At 46.8% G+C, this 22541-nt stretch overlaps 1 protein-coding gene across 1 annotated transcript; it reads right to left on the bottom strand.

Moving 5' to 3' along the window:
• Positions 1–307: 307 nt before the first annotated feature.
• PROK2 (prokineticin 2) lies at positions 308–13473 on the bottom strand. The gene is made up of 3 exons (XM_066612986.1): positions 13402–13473; positions 3702–3827; positions 308–439 (listed from the first exon to the last, which is right to left on the bottom strand). Exons 1-3 carry the CDS (start codon positions 13471–13473, stop codon positions 308–310), a joined length of 330 nt encoding a protein of 109 aa, XP_066469083.1.
• Positions 13474–22541: the final 9068 nt, after the last annotated feature.

The raw sequence follows: 22541 nt of genomic DNA, 5'->3' as shown, positions 1-22541 counted from the left end.
CAAAAACAGGAGGTCGATTGTGCCTCTGTGTTGTCACACATAACTGATGTTCTGACTGGTAGGTCACAAGCTGCATGGACCTAATCCAGTGCATCTTACCTGGTGCTGTTAAAGATGTTAAAAAATTTTTTTTAAAAACCTCTTGGCCTGCTCAAAACACCTTGACTGCTATTATCACACAGCATCTCAGTATGGTTAATGTTTACAAAGTGAGAAAGCTTGTTAGAAAATTTTTCTGGCAAATAACTGAATCACAATAACAAGTGAGGGTTTTAATACATGAAATAGCACAGAATCCTTCACAGGGTTATTGCTTGAAAAAAATACCATTGTTTCTGACCTCTGGTAAACATTGGTATTTGGTAGGGAAAATCTGGACACAGGTCAACTTAGGTAGACATGGACAGGTGTGGTGAATTCTCCTTCCAAAAAACGGAACCTGGAAACAAATATTTAAAGTTAAATAAATGGGGACAGGAAGAAAACATGAAGTAGCTCCTATTCCTACTGTTAACATAACAGCAAAAGAAAAGGATCAGGCCAAAGGCCCATCTTGTGTCTTGTACCCACAATGGCCAATCAGCTGCCTCTGTGAAGGCCCACAAGCAGGAGAGAAAGGCATATATTTCTTCTGCAAATATATTGCGTATAAAGGTGCATATTGGTCCCCTGTAACTACTATTCAGAGGTATTGTGTAGCCTGATTCTGTGCTTAGCCAGGCTCTTGGACACTCCTTCTCCTGTTTCAGCTTGCACCTCTATTTCCTATTGTATCATTGGTTGGTCACCTATGTACTTTCTACTAAAAAGCAAATGCATAGGGTTGAAATAACTATGAAGATCCCCACACCATTTCCTCTAAGAACAATGTAACTGGATTATACTTTTGCAAAAGCCACACTACAGGGATTCAATCATCAATATTAATCATGTATCTAATTTCTCTGGTCACATACATAGAAATTGATCTTACAAAAGTCAACTTTGTGTCTGGTTTGGTTTTCAAAGACCACTGCGTTGTGTTCTTGTGAACTTTTTTTGTACAGATGAAGCAGAAAATATTATTTTATTTACTTTGCTGGAACAACAACAACAAAAATTTATCCCTAGAGGCTGCAAATGAATAACAATTCACAGTCTTGTCTGAGAGACTAAAATTTAAACGGTGTTCTGATTTAAGCAATATGCCTTTGGTGATTTCTGATCAGCTTATATCAGTTGGTGGTCCACTTTACAAGCACTTTATGTGTGATTTAACAAAGGGCGCCCAAGGCTAATCTAGTATGAAGACAAAATTGCCTTTCAATTTAGGCTTGTCCTTGCAGATCAAGTTTAAATTTAGTGACATGGCAGTATGGAAAAATACAAATTGAAGATGTCTGATTTGTACCTGACCTGAAGACAAATGGAGAGCTTCACTTGACACTTTGAGTAGTTGCATAACCTTCTATAGATTTTGCAAAGAAAATGAAAGTTTGAATATACCACCCATTTAAGCTTTAAGGTTACTGAACTGCAAAGACTAGTTTAGAGAACAGTAAATGGCTTGATAACTGAAGCTAAAGATGGCATAAATCAATGCCAGAATTTCAAGAAAATGTTATCTGTGACATTTCTTTCTGTCCCTCCTTCACTAGCAGGTCAAAAAGAATTGCGCAGGGAAACAGTAGCCCACATGCCTCATCTCATGGAATCACCTCACTTCTGAACACTTTTGAGAGGCATTCTGAAGCCTAAGGAGGCTAATGAAGCTGGTTGCAGGCCCAGTGCAACCCAGAAGTAGTCTCTGGAAGTTTCCAAAAGTGCTTTGTGGTGGAACATTGAGTATTGGGTCATGACCCACCAGTGGGCCGTGACCCACAGTTTAGGAAATGCTGCCTTAGAGGTCAGAAACAGGATCTAGGACAATCTTGACAGGATTAAAAAAAATGCACTTCAGTAGGGACAAATGAAAAGTTTTGCATCTGGGTAGGAAAAAGCAGAAGCACACATGGGGACATGTGCCTACATCTGAAAAAGATCTAGGCGTTTTAATGACCGATAAGCTAAACCTAAGTTGGCAGCGTGATGCAGCAAGAAGAAGGCAAATGAGATTCTAGGCTGCATCAAGAGAAGTATATGGTTGAGATGGAGAGAAGTAATGGAACTACTATATTTTCCCTTAGTCAGACCCCCACTTGGAACACTTTAACCAATTCTGGGTGCCACAGTTTATTGACAAACTCAAGAGGTCCAGGGAAGTGCTACAGGTAGCCCAATCCTATTTGGGCTTACGGCAGTGGATCTTGAGATCTGCCGCTGTAAGTCCCGGTACAGTGTCATAAAAGGCACATCACTGTCATGTGCTGAGGCACAAGATCCCATTCCCCTTTTCCTAGTCACATTCTCTGAGGCTTCTCAGAATTCTAACAGCTAAATAGGAGATGTAAGTCTGAGGAGATGTAAGTCTGTAGGCCAAGTGGCCTACAGAGAGGTAAGTATCTGGTTGCCCTACCCTCTCATACGATGTAGCATGTGCTCTGGCAGCATGGTTGCATTCCATAAAGTAGTGGAGGATGGAATTGTGGCATAAAGTGATGACAGAGGTGGAGACCACACCTATGTAGACTGGTTGGGCATGTTTAGTTTGGAGAAGAGACCAGTTAAGAGGGGATATGATATCAGTAAATATCTAATGGGCTGTCATGTAGAAGATGGAGAGGATTTGTTTTTGGTTGCTCCAGACAGTAGGGCCAGGACAAAAGGGTTCAAATTACAGTACATGATATTTCAATTAAACATTAGGAAGACCTTTCTGATGGTACAAATTGTTCAGCAGTGGAACAGTCTGCCTCAGAAGGTGGTAGACTGTCCATTGTTGGAGGTCTTTAAGCAAAGACTAGATAGCCATCCATCAAGGGTGCTGTAGTTGTGAACAGCTTGCATTGGGAAGGGGTTGGTCTTTATGACCTTGAGGTCCCTTACAACTCTGATTTCTATTATTCTAATAGCTCCAGAAATCAGTACGATGACCTGAAATTATTTCAAGGTGCAAGGCAAGATTAACAGCCCAATCCTAGCCCCCTCTCTAACTGATGCAGCTATACCAAAAAGGTTTGTGCTGCATCCTGGGAAAGGGGAAGATCAGGAGGCTTGGGAAAAATATTTTCCCTTACCTCCTTGTAAGCCCCTCAACTAGCAATGGGTCTCTTCAGACCTGTACCAGCTCCTTAGTTGGTGCAAGTCCGAGGAGAGAAAGAGGGCTTGGTGGCTCCTATCAGAGAGGATAGCATCTGGTTCAAGTCACCTGTGTCAGAAGCTACCTCCTCCCACCTCCATCACGCCCCCTGTTCTGCCTCCCTCACTAACCAACCTCTTTCAACCAACCTCAACACTACTTCTGACGGCAGCCTGCTTGGATAATGTAAGTATAATTTTAAGTGTGAAATGTCTATCAGATTCCATATGCAAAATAAAATCTTTTCTTAACCTCACAATAATGGAATTATTAGCAGAATAATACTGACAGTAATATATGTATTTGCGTATGTTCTTAAAATGCTACTTCAAAAAAAAAGGCTATTTCCTGGATAGTATATATGTTTCTGCACTTTTGTAATGAATTATATTTTATTCAGTTTGACTTACAACAAACTATATTTGTATTTCTTTCTACCCTGTCAGTTACAGTAACATACAAGGTACCAGAATAACATACTAACTTTATGACTCAATGGATGACAGTCTTCTCCCAAGTTGCCCATTGGTGTACACATCCGAAGACTTCGAATCCACAGACTAACAGCACAGCACATGCCTCCACCACATTGCAGATCTCTGTCACAAGCCTTAAGTATAATAAACAGACACACGGTATAAGATAAACAAAATCACTCTAAAAATACCCTAGACTATTCAATTACCTTTCCATGTATCTAAAACCCTTATTTTACTCTGCTTATGCAGGGAGATTGCAGGGTTGGAGAGAGAAATTTGAACTAAGAGTTATCTTCAATGAAACTTTTTGTGATTCACATGGTTATAGTCCATTTAGAAGATGAGATATTTTGTAAACCAGAGTCTTTAGATTGAATGGTTTAGACCAGGGGTGCTCACACTTTTTTGGCTCGAGAGCTACTTTGAAACCCAGCAAGGCCCGGAGATCTACCAGAGTTTTTTTTACAATGTTCGCGCCATCATAACATATAACATTTATGTGTACAATGTATGTTGGTGTACCTTGAGCCCCACTGAGGACTTACAGGACTTACTCCTTAGTAGACATGCCTAGGATTAGGCTGTGAGGCTGCAATCCTAGCCACACTTACCTGGGAGTAAGCCCCATTGAGTACTATGGGCCTTACTCCCGGCGTTTCCTCCCAGGGGCACCTGAAGGGGGGGTCGGCACTCCGCGATCTACTCATTTTGCCTCGTGATCTACCGGTAGATCGCGATCCACCTATTGAGCACCCCTGGTTTAGACCTTTTGGGCAGACAATCTCTTAATTATTTCCTTTGTCAAATGGGAATCAAATATCAAATGTTGTACGCTGTCAATGCTCAAATGCTTTCCTAGCAGTGCATTTCTGGTGCAAGTCCATGTCAGCAGATCAGGCCTGGAATGGGGGATTGGATATGGCATGCGCTGGAACTGCTGACCCCATCCCTTGATTCTTTCACCCATGCCCTTGTTGCAGCCCTCCCTCTTCCCTTTTCCACCCCCTTCCACCTTCTCACCACCAAAAAGCAAAGTGTTTTTTGGTGGTTTTGTGACCGTACAAAAGCCTGGTGCCAGTGGATGTGCGCCACTTGGATCGAACTGGGGTCTCAGGACCAAATTCAATTTCCCAGCACTGATGTAGCCATGCAGTGGGGTGCATGCTGTATTCTGCAGTGGGGCAGTCATGGCGGCCTCCTCAAGAGTTGGTGAAAAGCACCACATACCCACTTGTTTGGTGTGTTCAGCAGGACAGGTTAATGTCTATATTAGAACCTGTACTCAATATTTGGCTTTTTTGCCTGGGAACTATACCCTGCTCTCTTCTGGAGTATTAAGGCCCTGAGATAGTAGAATACACAAGAACTATTTGGGAACATGCACTTCTGACTCACTGGGGGCGTTTGGCCAGTGAATCAGGAGTAAGATTGGTCATCAGAGAGACCCTAGACCAGTGTTATTCAAACTGTGAGGTGTGGCTCATCAGGGAGGTGCCAGGAACTGAAAGGGGAGGCGCGAGATGACCTCTCCCAGCGATACAGTCACACTCCTGGGCAGAATATGAGCCTGTCTTCTGCCCATCTCTGCACTTTTTTTTAAAGCAGAAGAAACAGGAGTTGCTCAGCTGCGAGAGTGGCTGCTGCCACCCCGCACTCTTCTCCCTCCACTCAGAGGCTGCCGCCTTCTGTGTTCGCTGCATGTTGTTTGCAAAGCTCTTCCACGCCAGCCCCCATCTGGCAAGTACCAAGCATGCTCATTTTGCAGTCCTTGTCCTTGTCCTTACTGACCATCAGAAAGAAACCCTCCTTGATCCTTGTCTGGTTGGTTCCTAGTTCCCAGCCTGGGATCGATTCTCATCAAAGTGAAATCTCTTTTCAATCCCCTCCCTCTTCCACTCCCCCCTTTCGATCTCCAAACCTTCTTGCTTTCCTCCCACTCCCCTTAAAGTTGTTTCCATGCAGTTGGCAAAGGGGGAGCGGAGAGACAAGCACACACTTTACTTGGCCAGGAATAGAAAAAGGGTACTGTTTTTAAAGTGATTTATTAATCTTGTTGTTTGACTGAAGGGGAAAGGCTGTATTTTTAAAGTGATGAATCTTGCTATTTGAAGGGAATACTTATCAGCCATTGATGAAGTGATTGCCAGCCCAATCCTATCCACACTTGCCTGGGAGTAAGCCCCATGGACTCTAATGGGACTTACTTCTGAGTAGGCATGTGTAGGATTGGGCTGTGCATCTCCTAGTATAGGAGACAAATCAGCTTCCTAACCAAACCCTTATCAGCTCTGATATATTTTCATGGTCTATTTTTGTTTTCCCCACCAGCTGCTGGAAAAATTTAATTTCATTAAATTAATAAAGGGTTCAATCCTATCCACGGAGAATGGGAGAAATGACTAGTTGGATTGGTGTCCACAGGGGTGGGTGTGTGTAATGTTGGTCAGACTGGTTGTTCGCAAAGTTCACTTGATGCTGTTGGCATCCTTCAGTCTTGGAAGACTGGTGTCACGCTCTGAATGGTGGTTCTGGAACAGAGTGTCCTCTCCAGTGTGCGAAGCCTGGGTAAAGTAGGTATGGAGGATAGGCTGTTACCCATGCAGCAAATCCCCCCTCTCCACGTCACTGAAATGGTCCAATGGAAAGGCAGAGGCCAATACGGTTGGTTCCAGTGGCGTCGCAGGAGTTGCCAGAACGTGACTGTGTTCAGCCATGAACTGCCTCAGGGACTCCGGCTCCTGATTTTGCCTCGAGGTTGACTCCTGAAGCCTTTTCCATAACTGGATGTAGCCACAAGGCAGTGGAGGTTTGGGATCAGAATTTTCCTTCTCTCAGATGAGCTGCCTTCCCAGACTGACGAGTCCCATCTATCCAGTGGCTGTTTAGTCGCCTGTTATGACAAGTACAGCCAAACTGAGGGCCTATTCTTATCCCCCAGACCTCGGGGTAAAGTTCAGAAATGTTGATAAAACATTTCTATTGGTATACTTACAAAGTTAAAAAAAATGAGTCTATCTGGACCAGACAAAATCTACCTACTCCAGCATCCTGTCTCCAACAGTGATCAGCAGCTGATCATTTATAAAGCATGTATACTGCTGTGTATTAATAATATATTTTTAAGATCTGCATTTAATTAATGATATGATTAATATAATTAATATTAATATAGTTAATATTTCTGGCCACTTCCTGTTTAATGATGTCACTTCCAGCCCTCAGGAGCATGATGGGGAGTCATGGCCAACAGCCAAGGGCCCACTGGCCGGAAAGGTTTGAGTACCACAGCCCTAGACTATGACACCAAGTCTGCTGCTTCTTCTGCCAACCAGTGCTTAATACAAGCCGCATCATTGGTGCCAAGCATGAGCTGGCCCTGACTACAGCTTTATTTTAGGATGGTAAAGGTAGCTATGACATGGAACCAGCTGGAGCTGTCATACCAACTCCCTACTAAATCAATGAGGCTTAAGTTAGCTGTGACTATTTGATCCCATAGATTTTAGTGAGACTTTAGCATGACTAGCTTTAGCTAGATCCAGAACACTATATTTTATACTGTTAGTAAGGCAACAGAGGATTTAGGTGTTTTGCTCAGAGATTATTTAAAGAAATATGCATAATAAGATCTAAACTAGTTCTTGGACCAGTTCAGCTAATATTCAAAACTTGCAATTTCAAATGTGTGTGGAGGATCATGGGTATGTCTTCCTATGTAATTGGCAAATGCCATCTCAGTGCTGCCTAATCATGCGGAAGGTTTTTCCTGTGTCACCTCTCAAAGTGCAGATTAAGTACTACTGTAATAATTCAAGCATGTGTTGATGGGCAGATCAAACCACCTACCACGCAATTAGGCAGCAGTGAAATGGAGCACTAATAGCAGGAGGAGATGTGCACATGCTCCCTTCTTCCCCATGCATTTGAAAGGGGTAGTTTGGAGTAATATCCAAACTACCCGTATGGCCCTTATGTCAAGAGGAAAACAAAGCAAATGGCATTTTCAGGAATACGATCTGATGTTAGGAAGGGTACATTACCAACCTAAACATATTTTTAAAGAAAATTTTCAGTGTCTTGAACTTGTCAGCTGCTTAGTGTTTTCACGTATTCAGGATTTCATTGATGGGACAGAGATAAGGTATGTCTCATCTCCACCAGTATGTCTTCTACAACTGCACAGGGTCTCTCCCACAAAGAACTTGCTAATCTGGTACTGACAGGAGAAGGAAGCTTTTCTTTCCAAGAGGTGGGAAACTCTTTTAAAAGTTTGATTTCTTTTTAGGGAATTTAAGGCTGCAATCCTATACATACTTTCTTGGGAGTAAGCCTAACTGAACACAGTAGGATTTACTTCTGAGTTAACATAACTGGTGGTCCATCACAGGTTACAAGCTGTGATGGATACTTGCATCCTCCTGGTTTTACTCAGACTACCTCAGAATTCCAGGTGCAAGGGAGTGACAACAGGATGCAGGTCTCTTGTTGTCTTTTGTGTTCCCTGAGACATCTGGTGGGCCACTGTGAGATATAGGAAGCTGGACTAGATGGGCCTTTGGCCTGATCCCACGGGAAGAGCCCTGCTGGATCAGGACAAAGGCCCACCTAGTCCAGCTTCCTGTATCTCACAGTGGCCCATGAAATGCCTCAGGGCATCTTATGTTCTTATCATGCATAGGATTGTGCTGTAACTCTCTGTAGTTAAGAATCTAAACAAGTTGAATTATTTCCCTTTATGCTCAAACTGACGCTTCAAAATATTTCTAGCCCTTTCTAACCCAAACCGGCTTTACTTATACACATTCACAAGGCCCCTTGTGTGGCTTACAAAACAGCAGGAATATTAAGTACAAATTTGTATAAAACCATAGAAAAATCATGAAAATAGAGTTACAGTCTCCATAACAATAGCATTAAATCTTTGGACCTACTGTCTGTGTTAAATTTTCTAGTAAATTCTATTTTTTTTTTTTTTAAATAGAAGGTTCCTACAGTATCCTTTCAATCAGGGATAAAGCTGAAGTATTTATCCTCAGACAATAGCTGCCTAAATACGAGTATTACTGCATGTCAGCTATCAAGTAGTGTAAAATATTTAAGATTGAAATAAAATATAAAACATCAAGTCAAATACACAATATATAGTGAATATTTGATCTTAAGATTCACAGAGAACCTTGAACAGAACTGGGGGTGGGGTTCATTCAAATCTCCTGTGTCTGCTTCTCCCACTCCTGCCTCCTCCATGCTGCTATAATTAGAACAAGCTCCAACTCTCTATCCATCAAGCCAGTTTCTTTTCCTTTAAAATCCTTTTTAATGGCCCAATTTGGACTCTGCAGTAGCATTCCCGGGGGGGACGGGACACAGTGCTAGTTTTGCAGGTGCCTCAATGTGTAAGCAGCTACTCCTCATCGCCTTTGGAGCTATTCTGGGCAGCAAGATCAAAGCAGAGGAGAAGCTTCCTCTTTGCTCTCACAGCCTGGAATGACTCCGAAGGCAAGGGGAAGGGGCTGCTTACATGGTGTGTTGAGGCGCTCGCAAAACTTAGTGCTGTGTTCTCCTTCTGGGAACACTATGGGTTGCTGCATCGACATTGCATGGATGCCAGCATAACGACCATCATATCCTAAGCCCATCCAAGCAACACCACCCCAGCATAGCCGTCCCAGTAGCTCTCATGCAGCCCTTCCCAGCAACACCGATAACATCCATGGAAACCCCAACAAAGATCATCTTTCACTGGAGCAGCATCCTGACATCAGCATGTCATCAGCGCAATGTATGGGACAGGAACATGTCACAAGAGGAGCATCAACAGCATGCAGGCAAAGTATGGTCCTGGTAGCTCACTGCACAAAGATGCAGGTTGGGAGCCAGGTGAGATGGGTTCAAGCCTGCCCAAGGGATGTGCTCTAACTAGCAAGGCAGTCTTCTTTTGCATGACTGGTCAGAAACACCCACAGCAGGGACAAAAGAAGAGAGGGAGGTCAGTCTAGCACTCATACCAGGGTCTCCACAAAACTGCTCTCTGTCCACCCAGCCAATGGCAGATGCAAGCAATGTGTACCTAAACCAGCAGTGCATCACTGCAAATAGGTACCTCAGGCTAGGAGGCCATAGCATATGGGCGGATCAGAGGGAGCACTGCATAGGCTAGCAACCACTGGGCTATAATGTGATATAGAGTGCCTCCTGCAGTGGCCCTCCCATCAGGCCACAGCCAAACATACGCCATGTCTTTTGCTTCATCACTGGCACTGGTGCACGGGCCCCTTCTTCTGTGTGGTGTCCCCAGATATTCATTGATGGTGTCATGCATCACCATCACTTCTGGGTTGCCCAGCTGTGCATGCACATAGCTTGGCTCGGTGGTGCCTTATAGAGAACACTGCAAAAGATTTCATTAGAACAAAGCAGTTCTTTCTATAATCTTCCAAAATCAGGTTGACCACAGAGAAGGGGAGGAACAATTCCCTAACAAGTACAATGTGGGTCATTGAGCCCTCCTTCCAGAGGTCAGTAGTGTGGAAAGTTCCTACTTCATTCAGGTTCCCCTTTCCCTACAATGTCACATTCCTTGGCTTAGGCATTCCCATCCACAACTTGAAGACAGAGGCCTTAGGATATAACAAGGGTCTGTGTAATATCTATAAGTTCTGTGCAGAAATCTGGCTCCTGTTGCTGGACGTTTGAAATTCTTCATACACATGGATGTAATTCTTTGTCACATAAGAGGACAGTAGCTGCTAGGGACGTGGGGTCAGGGTGGCAGAGTCTCACTTGTCCTACTTCTGTGAAAATAGCCACAGGCTCTCAACCCCAGAGAGTTCAAGTGCTCCACCCAGTTTCTGATGAGTTGTGCAAATACAAGGGAAGCTGAGCTCTTGCTGTCGCAGCTCTAAAACACTAGAGCAGTGTTTCTCAAACTGTGGGTCGGGACCCACTAGGTAGATCGCAAGCCAATTTCAGGTGGGTTCCCATTCATTTCAATATTTTATTTTTAATACATTAGACTTTATGCTACCATGCTATGTGACTGTATTTGGGTAAATGTTACAGACCTGTACTTTTAACAAGCTACTATGTATATTCTTTTAAGGATAGTCAATGGGACTTACTCCTAGGTAAGTGTGGGTAGGATTGCAACCTAGGATTGTTAAAAATTTTCCTGTCTGACGATGTCTATTTTGGTCATGACATCACTTCTGGTGGGTCCTGACAGATTCTCATTCTAAAAAGTGGGTCCCAGTGCTAAATGTGTGAGAACCACTGCACTAGAGGTATGGTGAGAGCTCAGCATATGATTGTGCATATGCTGTGGTTTTGGGGTAGTTCCCTAGAATGCCTTGCGCAGGCACCACTTGCAAGTGCCTCCCCAGTCATCCACTTCACCACACATCACTGGTAGTTGCCATATTCTTCTTTGGGGAATGAACTGAAAATACTAGTTGCCTCCCTGCATCTTATCTTATTATTTTTATTAACAGTATTTATATATTGCTTTTCAATTAAAAGTTCACAAAGTGGTTTACAGAGAAAAATCAAATAACTAATAGCTCCCTGTCCCAAAACGGCTCACAATCTAAAAACATGCCAAAGAATACCAGCAGATAGCCACTAGAAAAGACACTGCTAGGGTGAGGTTGGCCAGTTACTCTTCCCCTGCTAAATAAAGAGGAGCACCCACTAGAAAAAGTGACTCTTACCCAGTGAGCAGGGTTAATTGGCACATGAGCACTGCATTTGGGACAAGATGCCTGCTTTTGGTATTGGAATGATGTTAACTGAGAGCATTGGCAGACTGTATATAAGTAAAAACAAAACCCTGGACATGGATCAGCAAACCCATAATCTGCAAACCCATAATAATTCTCATAAGATGAGAATTAGAAGTTTGGAATGATAAAATGCTGAAAAGATCAAAAGGTACAGTGAATCCAGTACCTGTATAAAGCATATACTGGAGATGGAGAAAAAGAAAAGTGGTTAACATAGCTGAGATCTTTATACAGGTATAGCTCATGTATGCAGATCATGATAATGAGGAGGATGTTCAGAAATATCAGACATTTGCAGTCCAAGGAGCAGAGATGCATATAAAAATGAAAGTAATGTTGGTTATTCTTGTCCAGCATAAAAAACCTTAGGCTGATTTCCAACTTCTAGGGAAACCCATGAATACCTGGAGTGAGTTTTTAAACGAAGAGTGAACTTTTCAGAGTAAAGCACAGCCCTGGTTTTCTTCTCCCAGTTCTGTACACCACAGATTGCATTAAAAGTTGACAGGCAAGGCAAGAGGGAATTGCCAAGAGCTTTCAACATCACTGGGGAGCGGACAATTCTCCTGAGCTCAGTGACATCTGCGCTCTTTCTGCCCACCCAGTGACCAGCCCAAGGCATATTGCTCTGCAGCCCTGCCCTCTCCACTTCTCACCAGGGACAGGCAGCTGGTGGGGAGGCAGGTGAGGCAGAATCTCCCCACTGGAGTCCTTTGGAAAGCACCACCACCGTCTGAGGCACCCACAACCCATGTGCTCTGCTTCACATGGTGGCGGTGCTTTTCAAAGGACTCCAGTGGGGAGGCTCTGCCTCACCTGCCCCCCCCCCCACTGCAGGTCCCTGCTTCCCAAGGCAGAGTGGGAAGAGTTCCTACGATGCGGGGTGACCAGATCCAATGGAGGACTGAGCGCCTCTACCTTTCACCAGTGTATAGAAGAGGGCATTTTTCAACCCTTCCACGCTGAGCTGCGCCTGCCCAAATGCCCTCTTCCAAACAGTGGTTAAGGGAACAGGCAGCCTGCCCTCCATTGTGCCTGGTCACCCGGCTACGACTCCCTTGCCGCCTACAGCCAAGACGCCTGGCACCCCGTGCAAGGACCTTCGGAGAGAGCCGCCCTAGGCAGCGAAGCCTATGGGGCCAGCCTTGCATCGCCCCAGCACGCGCACCGGGAGGAACCTCCCCCACTGCCCCCTCTCCAGCAACGAGGGCCAGGCAAGCCACCTCCCTCCGCTCCGCTGCACACTCCCCAAGCGCCCCTGCACCCGCCGCTAGGCTCCCTGAGCTTCCTCCGCGCCGCCGTCCCGCCCCGAGTCCAAGGGCGGCGCTCTGCTCCACCACCCGGCCTCGCCCGCCCTCCAAGCACGCGCAGGTTCCCCATTGACGCTGCAGTGCTCTGCGCGCTTTCCGGGGAATAAGACCTGTTGAACACAATGCAACTTACTCCTGAGTAAACGCGCACAGGCTTGTGCCCTTAGCAGTGTGGGGTGAGAAGCTCTCGCCCCCCGCAGTGCGACCCACACCCCCCAGAGGAAAGCCCGCGCACCCAGCAAGCAGCCTGCCCAGCGCCCCGTCCTACCCAATTTTCCAGTGCCGGTGCAGCTGTGCCAACGGAGCGCGCACTGCGTCCTGTGGTGGGGAGGCAGCCACAGAGGCTGCCTCAAGGGATGGGAACATGCTTGCTGTGCACCTGCGCTGGAAAGTTGGACAGGACCGAAGCTCCCAACAGACCACCAGCTGCCACAGCCCTCTGTGTGGCGCGCGGAAGGAGAAGCCAGCGGCGCCTCGGCCTCAAGCATCCCCACCCTTGCATTGCAAGCCCCAACTTGGCGCCAAAGGAGCGTGCAGAGCCCAGGCGCGTCCAGGCAGGCAAAGCAGCTGCAGCCGTCGGAACCAGCCCCGGCCTTGCAAGCAGCCCCTCTCACCCCGGTGATGACCGCAGAATCCCCCGCGGAGAGCAGCAGGAAGAGGAGGGGGGCGCAGCGCAGGCTCCGCATGGCTCCCTCGCGCTTTCCCTGGGGCTGCCTCTGGAGCGTCCTCCGGCTTTGCAGCCTCCGTCGGAGTTTCCCTTCGGGCGGCGGCAGCAGCAGCCACGGTGAGGAAGGAGGAGCAGAGCGGGAGTTATAAAGCTCAAGGCTGCCATTCAAGGCGAGATGAGTCACCCACCCACATCCTCCGGCAGCGCTGCCGTCGGGGAGAGCCACAGGCAGACACAGACACGCACCACTTCACCCTCCCCCTCTCATGGACGAGGCACACTCAAGAGGACACCTCCACAGTGGCACAACAAGGTTAGGACAGACTAAAGAAAATACGTATTTACTCAGCGTGTAGTTAGTCTGTGGAACTCCTTACCACGGGATGTGGCGATGGCCTCTGGCCTAGATGCCTTTGAAAGGGGATTGGACCAATTTCGGGAGGAAAAGGCCATCACAGGTTCCAATGTGCAACTTCCTGCTTTTAGGAACAGGCTATGTCAGAATGCCACATGCAAGGGAGGGCACCAGGATGCAGGTTTCTTGTGGTCTTGTGTGCCCCTGAGGCATCTGGTGGGCCAGTGAGTGATACAAGAAGCTGGACGAGATGGGCCTTTGGCCTGATCCAGCGGGGCTCTTCTTATGTTCTTAAGGCATTCGCCTAGAAGGACACAGATCTGATGATCAAAAGAGTCCACTCAGCAGCATGGCTAGAGGGGTTGCAAAGCAATAGGTTTTGCAGGAGCCTCACCGCACAAGCACACATTGCAAGAGGCATTCTGCGCTCTTAGAACAGGGGTCTCCAAACTTTTTGGCCAGAGGGCCGCATCAAATATCTGGTGTGATGTGGAGGGCGGGGGAAAAAAAAAAGTAAATATAAAATTTAAATAGAGATGGAACTTAGATGAGGGAATAAATGAATGAATTGGCTCATTCATTCAACCTCTCTGGCCCTCAGAACACCCTCCAGACACAATCAGAGCACAGTTCTGGTCATGTTCAGTTGAGTGGGCCAGAGGCTTTCAGGGGACAAGAGGTTGGTTGCAGGCTGGAAAGAGGCTTGCTGTGGGCTGCATCTGGTCCTTGGGCCGGGGTTTGGAGACCCCTGCGCTAGAACAAAAGGGAAGCGCATGCTCCCTTTTGTGGTGCGGCAAGGCCTCTTGTAAAACTGTGGTGATGCTCCCTGAAAAACTTGCACCCCTTCTAGCTAGGCTATTGAGTTCACTCAATCCTACAGAAGGAGAGACCACAAGGGTCACATTGAAAGATGTGACTGTCCAAACTGGCACAGTGATGTGCGCTCGAACCCAGAAAGATACCTGCATGTGCTGTTACACCAGTAACTGCACTGAATTTGCTGTTACACCAGTAACAAATCAGTGTGATACAGTCACCTTCTAAATATATGATAAATACACAAGCACAGTTAGGCTGGAAGAGGAAAGCAAAAAACTCATGAATGGGAAAGTAGTGTATCCTCGTGTGCAGGATGAGGAAGACGCATGCTGAAAGACGCTCAGTTGCTGTTCAGGCGAATATACTGGGGAAACCAGATTCAAATCCCCTCCTAGGTATGAAACTGACAGCACAATCCTGAGCTCTGTGTGCCGGCTTACTGCTGGCATGCACTGTCGTAAATGTGCCATAAGTCATGTTTGTGAGAACTAACGCCGGGCGAACGCCCAAGCTAGCTGGGCTACTGCTAGGCGGGCGCCCAGCCTCCACTGCTTAGCAGTTGCATGGACCGCCGAGCTGCAGAGAGTGCAGGGGTGTGGGGAGGAGGCGTTCCAGGGAGAGAGGAAGTGGGCAGAAAGCAGGGAGGGTGAGAGGGTGAGGAGAGGCGTGTCGGGGGTAGGGAACGGGGAGGGAGGGAAGCAGGACCAGTGAAGCGATGCTCCACCAGATCCTGAACCTCCACGTCAGGCTCTGTGATTGACATGGAGGCTTTTTCCTCACCGCTGATGTTTTGGTCGGGGATGAATCAAGTAGCTCCATTGTGGGACTACTCCCTTTACCTGCTGAAAGCAAGGTGCCACTCGCAGCTGCCTTTGGCGTGCAGGATGCAGCGGCAGCCATTTTCTATGCCGCCGCAGCCGCGCGCCTGGGCAGCTCAGGATTGGGCTCTGACAGTGCAATCCTATGCTTGCTTACACAGAAGTAAATCCTGCTCTTTTCAGTGAAGCTTATTCCCAGGGAAACATGCACAGGATTGCAACCTAAATTGCCTTGGGCAGGCAGGCCACTGTGTTTCAGTTTACCAGTGGTGAGGTTTACTGAGGCCCAAACCAAATATGTAGCTATTTTGTGGGAAAATGCATCTATGAGTCACATCTGTGGGTGTCAAGGCATGTGGGATTGGTGAGTACATGTTCACCGCAATCTAGGGCTTTCTTCATGGCATAATTTTCCCTCCTAAATTATTTCCACAGTGTCTCTAGATATACTTTTCTATCTATTAAAACAAAACTCCCAGTCTTTGGACACAAATGGACATACACCTATGCCAGTCTTGGATATGCCAATACCACTGGTGTAGCAGGGCTTCCTACAGCATGATATGATTATTGTCTGTTTAGAAGTAAGTTCCAGTGTGTTCAGTGGGACTCACTTCCAGGTACTTGATTTGGGAAAGGAGAGTCCCTTTTCAAACTCACAAATTTGAAAAACAAATTCTCCTGTTTGGACCTGAGGGTATGTACAGTACACATATTTGAGTTTTGGACTGGGTCAAGTTCATATTTTCCATCTTGAGCTGTCCGCTGTATGCTGGAATGTATTTATATCATTGTGTCAATGTCCTAAGAGGTCATGATCACTGGACAGTGATGGGTTGGGAGGAGGACAGATGAGACTCAAGAGAGGGATAGGATTAGCGGTAGTGGCATACGCCGAATCCTGCTTCCCAGGTCTGATCCACCTTCAGGGAGCAACACAGAATTGTGCCAGAGATTGAGCTGGCACAGGTCCAAGTTGCCCCATAGTGTCTGCTGTGACTTACCCTGAGGCAAGGGGACAAATGTCCCCTTACCCTGAGGAAACCTCCAGCAGCCAAAAATCCCCTGCAGGTTGCATCACCTCATGGGGATTTTGGTAGGATTGAGCTGTTAATTTACAAAATGCATTTAATGCACAAAATGTTAATGCACAAAAGCCTTTTGCTTTTAGTAGCCTCTAAAACACTGTTCTGCCAAATCCCAATCCCAAGCTCTGCCTGGAGAATTATGCCCACTTTAAGCAAATTAGCTTCCCTTCTTTCCCCTCAACCAATGACCCTGATTCTGCCCTGCAGTCCTGCTGGACCCCACCTTCAGGGTAGCTTGCCTGTTCAACCTGCAGAGGTCCTCTCTCCTGCCAGCAGCCTCCCGCCACTACAGCAGACCCTTGGTCCTCAGCAGGTCTTGGGCACAGCAGCCACACACCAAACTCCAGTGTCTCCAGCAGTCCGTTAGTCACAAAGTCAGTCAGAGTATCCAGGGCAAAGTCCAAAGTCCATAAGCCAAATCACAGTCCGAGGTCAGATTCCAAAGTCAATAAGCCAAGTTAGTCAGTCTCCTCTCCTACCTCCAACCTGCACTCCTTCTACAACCCACAAACCCTTCCTGCCTCAGGTGCTCCTTATATCCCTGAGGGCCCTATTGCCTTCAAGTGGCTGCAGCTGTGCAGCACATTCTGCTGGATGCCCAGGCCTTACCCTTAAAGGGGCCACTGCTGACACCATCCTGAACCATGACCTGTGTTTTCTGAAGGCTGATCGTCCGTCCAAAATCTTGGCAGGCCTTGCTAAAACGATCCATGAGCTGCTGGAGATCTTTGGCAGAGTGGGTAGTGACAGCTGCATCGTCGGCAAAGAGGAAGTCACGCAGACATTTCAGCTGAACTTTGGACTTTGCTCTCAGTCTGGAGAGGTTGAAGAGCTTTCCGTCTGATCTGGTCCGGAGATAGATGCCTTCTGTTGCAGTTCCAAAGGCATGCTTCAGCAGGACAGCAAAGAAAATCCCAAACAAGGTTGGCGCAAGAACACAGCCCTGCTTCACTCCACTTCGGAGTGTCTGATGTGGAGCCATCGAAGACAACAGTGCCTTTCATGTCCTTGTGGAAAGATCTGATGATGCTGAGGAGCCTGGGTGGACATCCAATCTTGGGGAGAATCTTGAAGAGACCGTCTCTGCTGACCAGGTCGAAAGCCTTTGTGAGATCTATGAAGGCTATAAAGAGTGGCTGTCGTTGTTCCCTGCATTTCTCCTGCAGTTGTCTAAGAGAGAATACCATATCAGTGGTGGACCTGTTGGCTCGGAATCCGCACTGCGATTCTGGATAGACGCTCTCTGCAAGTACCTGGAGCCTCTTTAGTGCAACTCGGGCAAACAGCTTTCCTACTACGCTAAGGAGAGAGATGCCATGGTAGTTGTTGCAGTCACCCCTGTCGCCTTTGTTCTTGTACAGTGTGATGATGTTTGCATCCCTCATGTCTTGAGGCACTCCACCTTCTCTCCAGCAAAGACAGAGGATTTCATGCAGCTCAGTGATGATGATCTCTTTGCAGCACTTTAGGACTTCAGCAGGGATGCTGTCTTTTCCAGGTGCCTTGCCAAAGGCAAGGGAGTCCAGGGCCACGTGAAGTTCTTCTAGGGTTGGTTCACTGTCAAGCTCCTCCAACACAGGCAGGCACTCAATGTTGTTCAGCGCTTCTTCGGTGACTACATTTGCTCTGGAATATAGCTCAGAGTAGTGCTGCATCAAGCGTTCCATCTGCTGTGCCCGATCCTGGATGACCTCGCCTGCTGCAGACTTCAGAGGGGCAATTTTCTTCTGTGTTGGACCTGGGGCCTGCTTGATACCATCATACATCCCCTTGTCAGCTGCTATCTGTATCTCGGAACAGAGCTGGAGCCAATAGTCGTTAGCACATCTCCTGGCAGCCTGCTGGACTTTGCTGCGAGCAGCTTGGAGGACCTGCAGGTTGTGCTCACTGGGACAGGCCTTGTATGCTGCTTGAGCTCTCCTCTTTTCCTCAATGACTGGTGTCAACTCCTCAGAGTGGGCTTCAAACCAGTCTGCCATCTTGTTGGTCTTTTTGCCAAATATGGACAAGGCGGTGTTGTAAACGGTATTCTTGAAAACACAGGTCATGGTTCAGGATGTGGACTCACCTCCCTGCATTACAATCTCTGCGCATGAACTGAAGGTTGTCCATGACTTTGTGTACCTTGGCTCAACGATCTCCGACACTCTTTCTCTCGATACCGAGCTAAACAAAAGCATCGGTAAAGCAGCTACCACGTTTTCCAGACTCACAAAGAGAGTCTGGTCCAACAAGAAGCTGACGGAACATACCAAGATCCAGGTCTACAGAGCTTGCGTCCTGAGTACACTTCTGTGCTGCAGCGAGTCATGGACTCTTCACTCACAACAGGAGAGGAAACTGAACGCATTCCATATGCGCTGCCTGCGACGCATCCTTGGCATCACCTGGCAGGACAAAGTTCCTAACAACACAGTCCTGGAACGAGCTGGAATCCCTAGCATGTATGCACTGCTGAAACAGAGACGCCTGCGTTGGCTTGGTCATGTCGTGAGAATGGATGATGGCCGGATCCTAAAGGATCTCCTCTATGGAGAACTTGTGCAAGGAAAGTGCCCTACAGGTAGACCACAGCTGCGATACAAGGACATCTGCAAGAGGGATCTGAAGGCCTTAGGAGTGGACCTCAACAGATGGGAGACCCTGGCCTCTGAGCGGCCTGCTTGGAGGCAGGCTGTGCAGCATGGCCTTTCCCAGTTTGAAGAGACACTTGGCCAACAGTCTGACGCAAAGAGGCAAAAAAGGAAGGCCCATAGCCAGGGAGGCAGACCAGGGACAGACTGCACTTGCTCCCAGTGTGGAAGGGATTGTCACTCCCGAATCGGCCTTTTCAGCCACACTAGACGCTGTGCCAGAACCACCATCCAGAGTGCGATACCATAGTCTTCCGAGACTGAAGGTTGCCAACAGCTGACACCACATCTACCTCCTCGACAGATCTTCCACGATTCCAATACCAACATGTGGTTAGAAAACAAACTGAACAAAAAAATAATAAATGCATTTCTCGAATATATTTATGACCCAATCCTAACTTTCTCCACTGCAATGCAGCAGCGTTGAAACAGCCTCCACTGAATCCAGTGTGGGAAGAGAGGCTGCTGGAGGGGACATCTGTCCCCTTCCCCTGGGATACGCCTAGCAGCTGTTATGAAGCTACTCTGGCACAACTCCAAGCAGCTCAGTGTTGGGAAATCAGGCCTGGGAAGGGGGATAGGATTTGGTGGTAACCCCTACCTCCATTCCCACCCCTTTCCGCCCTCCCCTGCCCTGTTAACACCCTCCCTGACTGCCTCCATTCCACCCTCCCTGTCCTCTCCAGGCTCCTTTGCAGCCCATCAGGAGCTTATCTGCTCCCTTGGGTGCTCTACTAGGATCTGGCACCGGCAGGCCAGTGTAGGCTACAGCACTGATGCCATGAGCATGTTAGTGACAGTGCGTATGTTTGTTCTGCCGGCACTAGGCTGATTAGGACTGTGCTGATAGTATTGTTTTAATAAGAAAATGATTCTGTTAGAGAGCTAATGTACTCATAATTTTCCTTCAATAATGTATGTACTTTGTTGTGCATTTTCACTTGAATAGTACAATTAATTTTTAAATGCCTACTCACACACAATTAACTTTCAGTAATGTTAGATGTGGATTACCATGTGATCCTACCCCCCAAAATACTTGTGATGTATATTTTTAAATTTAATATGCATAGCTAGAATATGCTAGAAATCATCAGAGTGAGAACAAAAAATAATTGAACAAACTATTATATATTAAGATGACAATTTGGAAAAAACCAAATTCCATTAAGAATTGAATGCTGACACATTCAAATGCAACAATATTCCCACATTAAAAGGAGATTAAGGTCTCCACTTGAATCTCCTGCACTGTTGGTACACCAAACTAACAGCCCAATCCAATCCTCGAGATATGCCAGCATATCTCCACATATGCCAATGTAATAATAACCCCACCAATGTGGAGGTCTGCCCACTTAGCCATGGATGCAGTTGCAATGCCACAAAAATGCTACACCAATGTAGTTCAGAACCTAGCTCAGATGCTGGGACAAATCTGCCAGTGGAAAGGCCAAAACCGGGGAGGTATTGAAGTGGGACATGGGAGGATATGGGTGTGGTGAAGGGGAATCAGTGCATGCCATATCTTAACCACCCTGAGGACAATGAGCATGCCCTGATACTAAAAAAAATACTATGCCAATGATAGGCCTGGTGTAGGTAGGAGTAAGGCCACAGTGAACAATGATAAAGTGAAAAAGACCAAGAAATCTAATCTCCCACACTCTTCTACCTCCTTAATAACAACAACAACAACAACAACAACAACAACAGGTGTTTATATACCGCCTTTCTTGGTCTTTATTCAAGGCGGTTTACATAGGCAGGCTTTTATCTAAATCCCTTATTAAATAGGGATTTTTACAATTGAAAGAAGGTTCTTTCTTTCAAGAACCACTACATTCAGGTGTTTCATTCCGATCTGGCTTCACGTTCTGGCCTCCATCCTCCCACGCTCAGAGCAGATGGAATAGCTCGGCTTCAGCTTGTCAGCTGCTTCAAGGTCGCACGATGCCAGTGGCCTCGAACTGGCGATCTTGTGGATGTTATCTTCAGGCAGATGGAGGCTCTACCCTCAAGACCAGACCTCCTGCCCTTGCATCATAGCCGCTACCTCTACCTTGTCCCTGCCACGGGTATTTCTGACCAGTCATGTAAAAGTGAGTGCTTTGCTGGTTAGGGTACATCCCTTAGGTGGGCCCAAACCCATCTCCTTTGGCATTTAGCCTGTATCTTTCTGTAGTGAGCTATCAGCAATCTGCTTTGCTTAGGTACTGCAACTCTCCCCATGGAGGGGCTTGCGTGTTTGTTTCACATGGCCACCCTCTTTCAAGGGAGGTATCTTTCTTCCGTTCTACCTTGCTTAGAAAAGTATTCAATGGCTGTGTGCAATTGTGTAAGAGGAATGGGGACCCAAAGCCTGATCCTGGGGATTCCTAGTAGTTTTTAGCTTTTGACTCTTTGCTGCTGATGCCACTGTAAGTCCTGTTGGAGGTTCTGTACAGCCTTGTGTCATTTAATTTGTGTGCAGTGTTCTTGAAACATCTCTTTATAGTTATTGTTGGTGCCTGTTACTATATTGCTCATCCCTTAGTGGCTGGCAAGGGTTGTCACAACATCAGTGGCTACTCATTGGTCCTGCCCCTGTTCTGCCTGTTCACCCTGGTGACACTTCTCTGGCCGCTGATTGTAGGTGGCTAGGTGGATGTTGGCTGGATGGATGTAGTTAGTGATGGCTGTTTGGGTATCATGCCAATGATGCATCAATGTCATGCCAATGGAACACTGACATCATGCCAAAGATACGCTGATGTTGCATCAATGTCAGGATGCCATTCCATGGGTGATGGGCTTTGTTTGGGTTTCCATGGATACTGTTGGTGTTTCTGGGAGGGCTGCACTGATGCTGCATGGTGTAGATTGACTTAGGATGTTTATGAAGGCAGGAGGTCTGGTCTAGAAGGTAGAGCCTCCGTTTGCCTGAAGATAACATCTGAAGGTCGCCAGTTCGAGGCCACCGGCACCGTGAACGGCGAGACCTTGAAGTAGCTGACAAGCCTAGCCGAGTTATGCCGAGTTATTCCACCTGCTCTTTGGCTGCTGTCAGCCTGTGTGGGATGAAAATGGAGGCCAGAATGTGATACCAGATCATTAAAGATCCATCTGAAATGTGGTTCTTGAAAGACAGAACCTTCTTCAATTGTAAAAATCCCTATTGGGATTTAGTATAGCCTGCCTATGTAAACGGCCTTGAATTAAAGTCTGAGGAGAAATCTGACCACTAAGAAAGCCGTATATAAATACCTGTATTATTATTATTATTAATATGAACATCACTCTGGAATTGGTGAGCCATTGGTATGCCATTGGCATGGTGTCTAAATAGGATCAGGCTCTTACAGTGCAATCCTGTATATGGTTAGTCAAAA

This window comes from Tiliqua scincoides, chromosome 2, assembly GCF_035046505.1.
Source record: "Tiliqua scincoides isolate rTilSci1 chromosome 2, rTilSci1.hap2, whole genome shotgun sequence".
In the NCBI taxonomy this organism is placed as follows: domain Eukaryota; kingdom Metazoa; phylum Chordata; class Lepidosauria; order Squamata; family Scincidae; genus Tiliqua; species Tiliqua scincoides.
The sequence above is the reverse complement of the archived record's forward strand: the minus strand, read 5'-3'. Positions and strand labels throughout refer to the sequence as shown.

Excerpts from the sequence above, each read along its gene's own strand:
- PROK2 (XM_066612986.1), bottom strand. The coding sequence starts at position 13,473 with ATGCGGAGCCTGCGCTGCGCCCCCCTCCTCTTCCTGCTGCTCTCCGCG. Across the intron at positions 3,828-13,401 it reads ATTCTGCGGTCATCACCGGG|GCTTGTGACAGAGATCTGCA; the intron begins GTGAGAGGGGCT and ends ATTATACTTAAG. Across the intron at positions 440-3,701 it reads GTCATCCATTGAGTCATAAA|GTTCCGTTTTTTGGAAGGAG; the intron begins GTTAGTATGTTA and ends ATTTGTTTCCAG.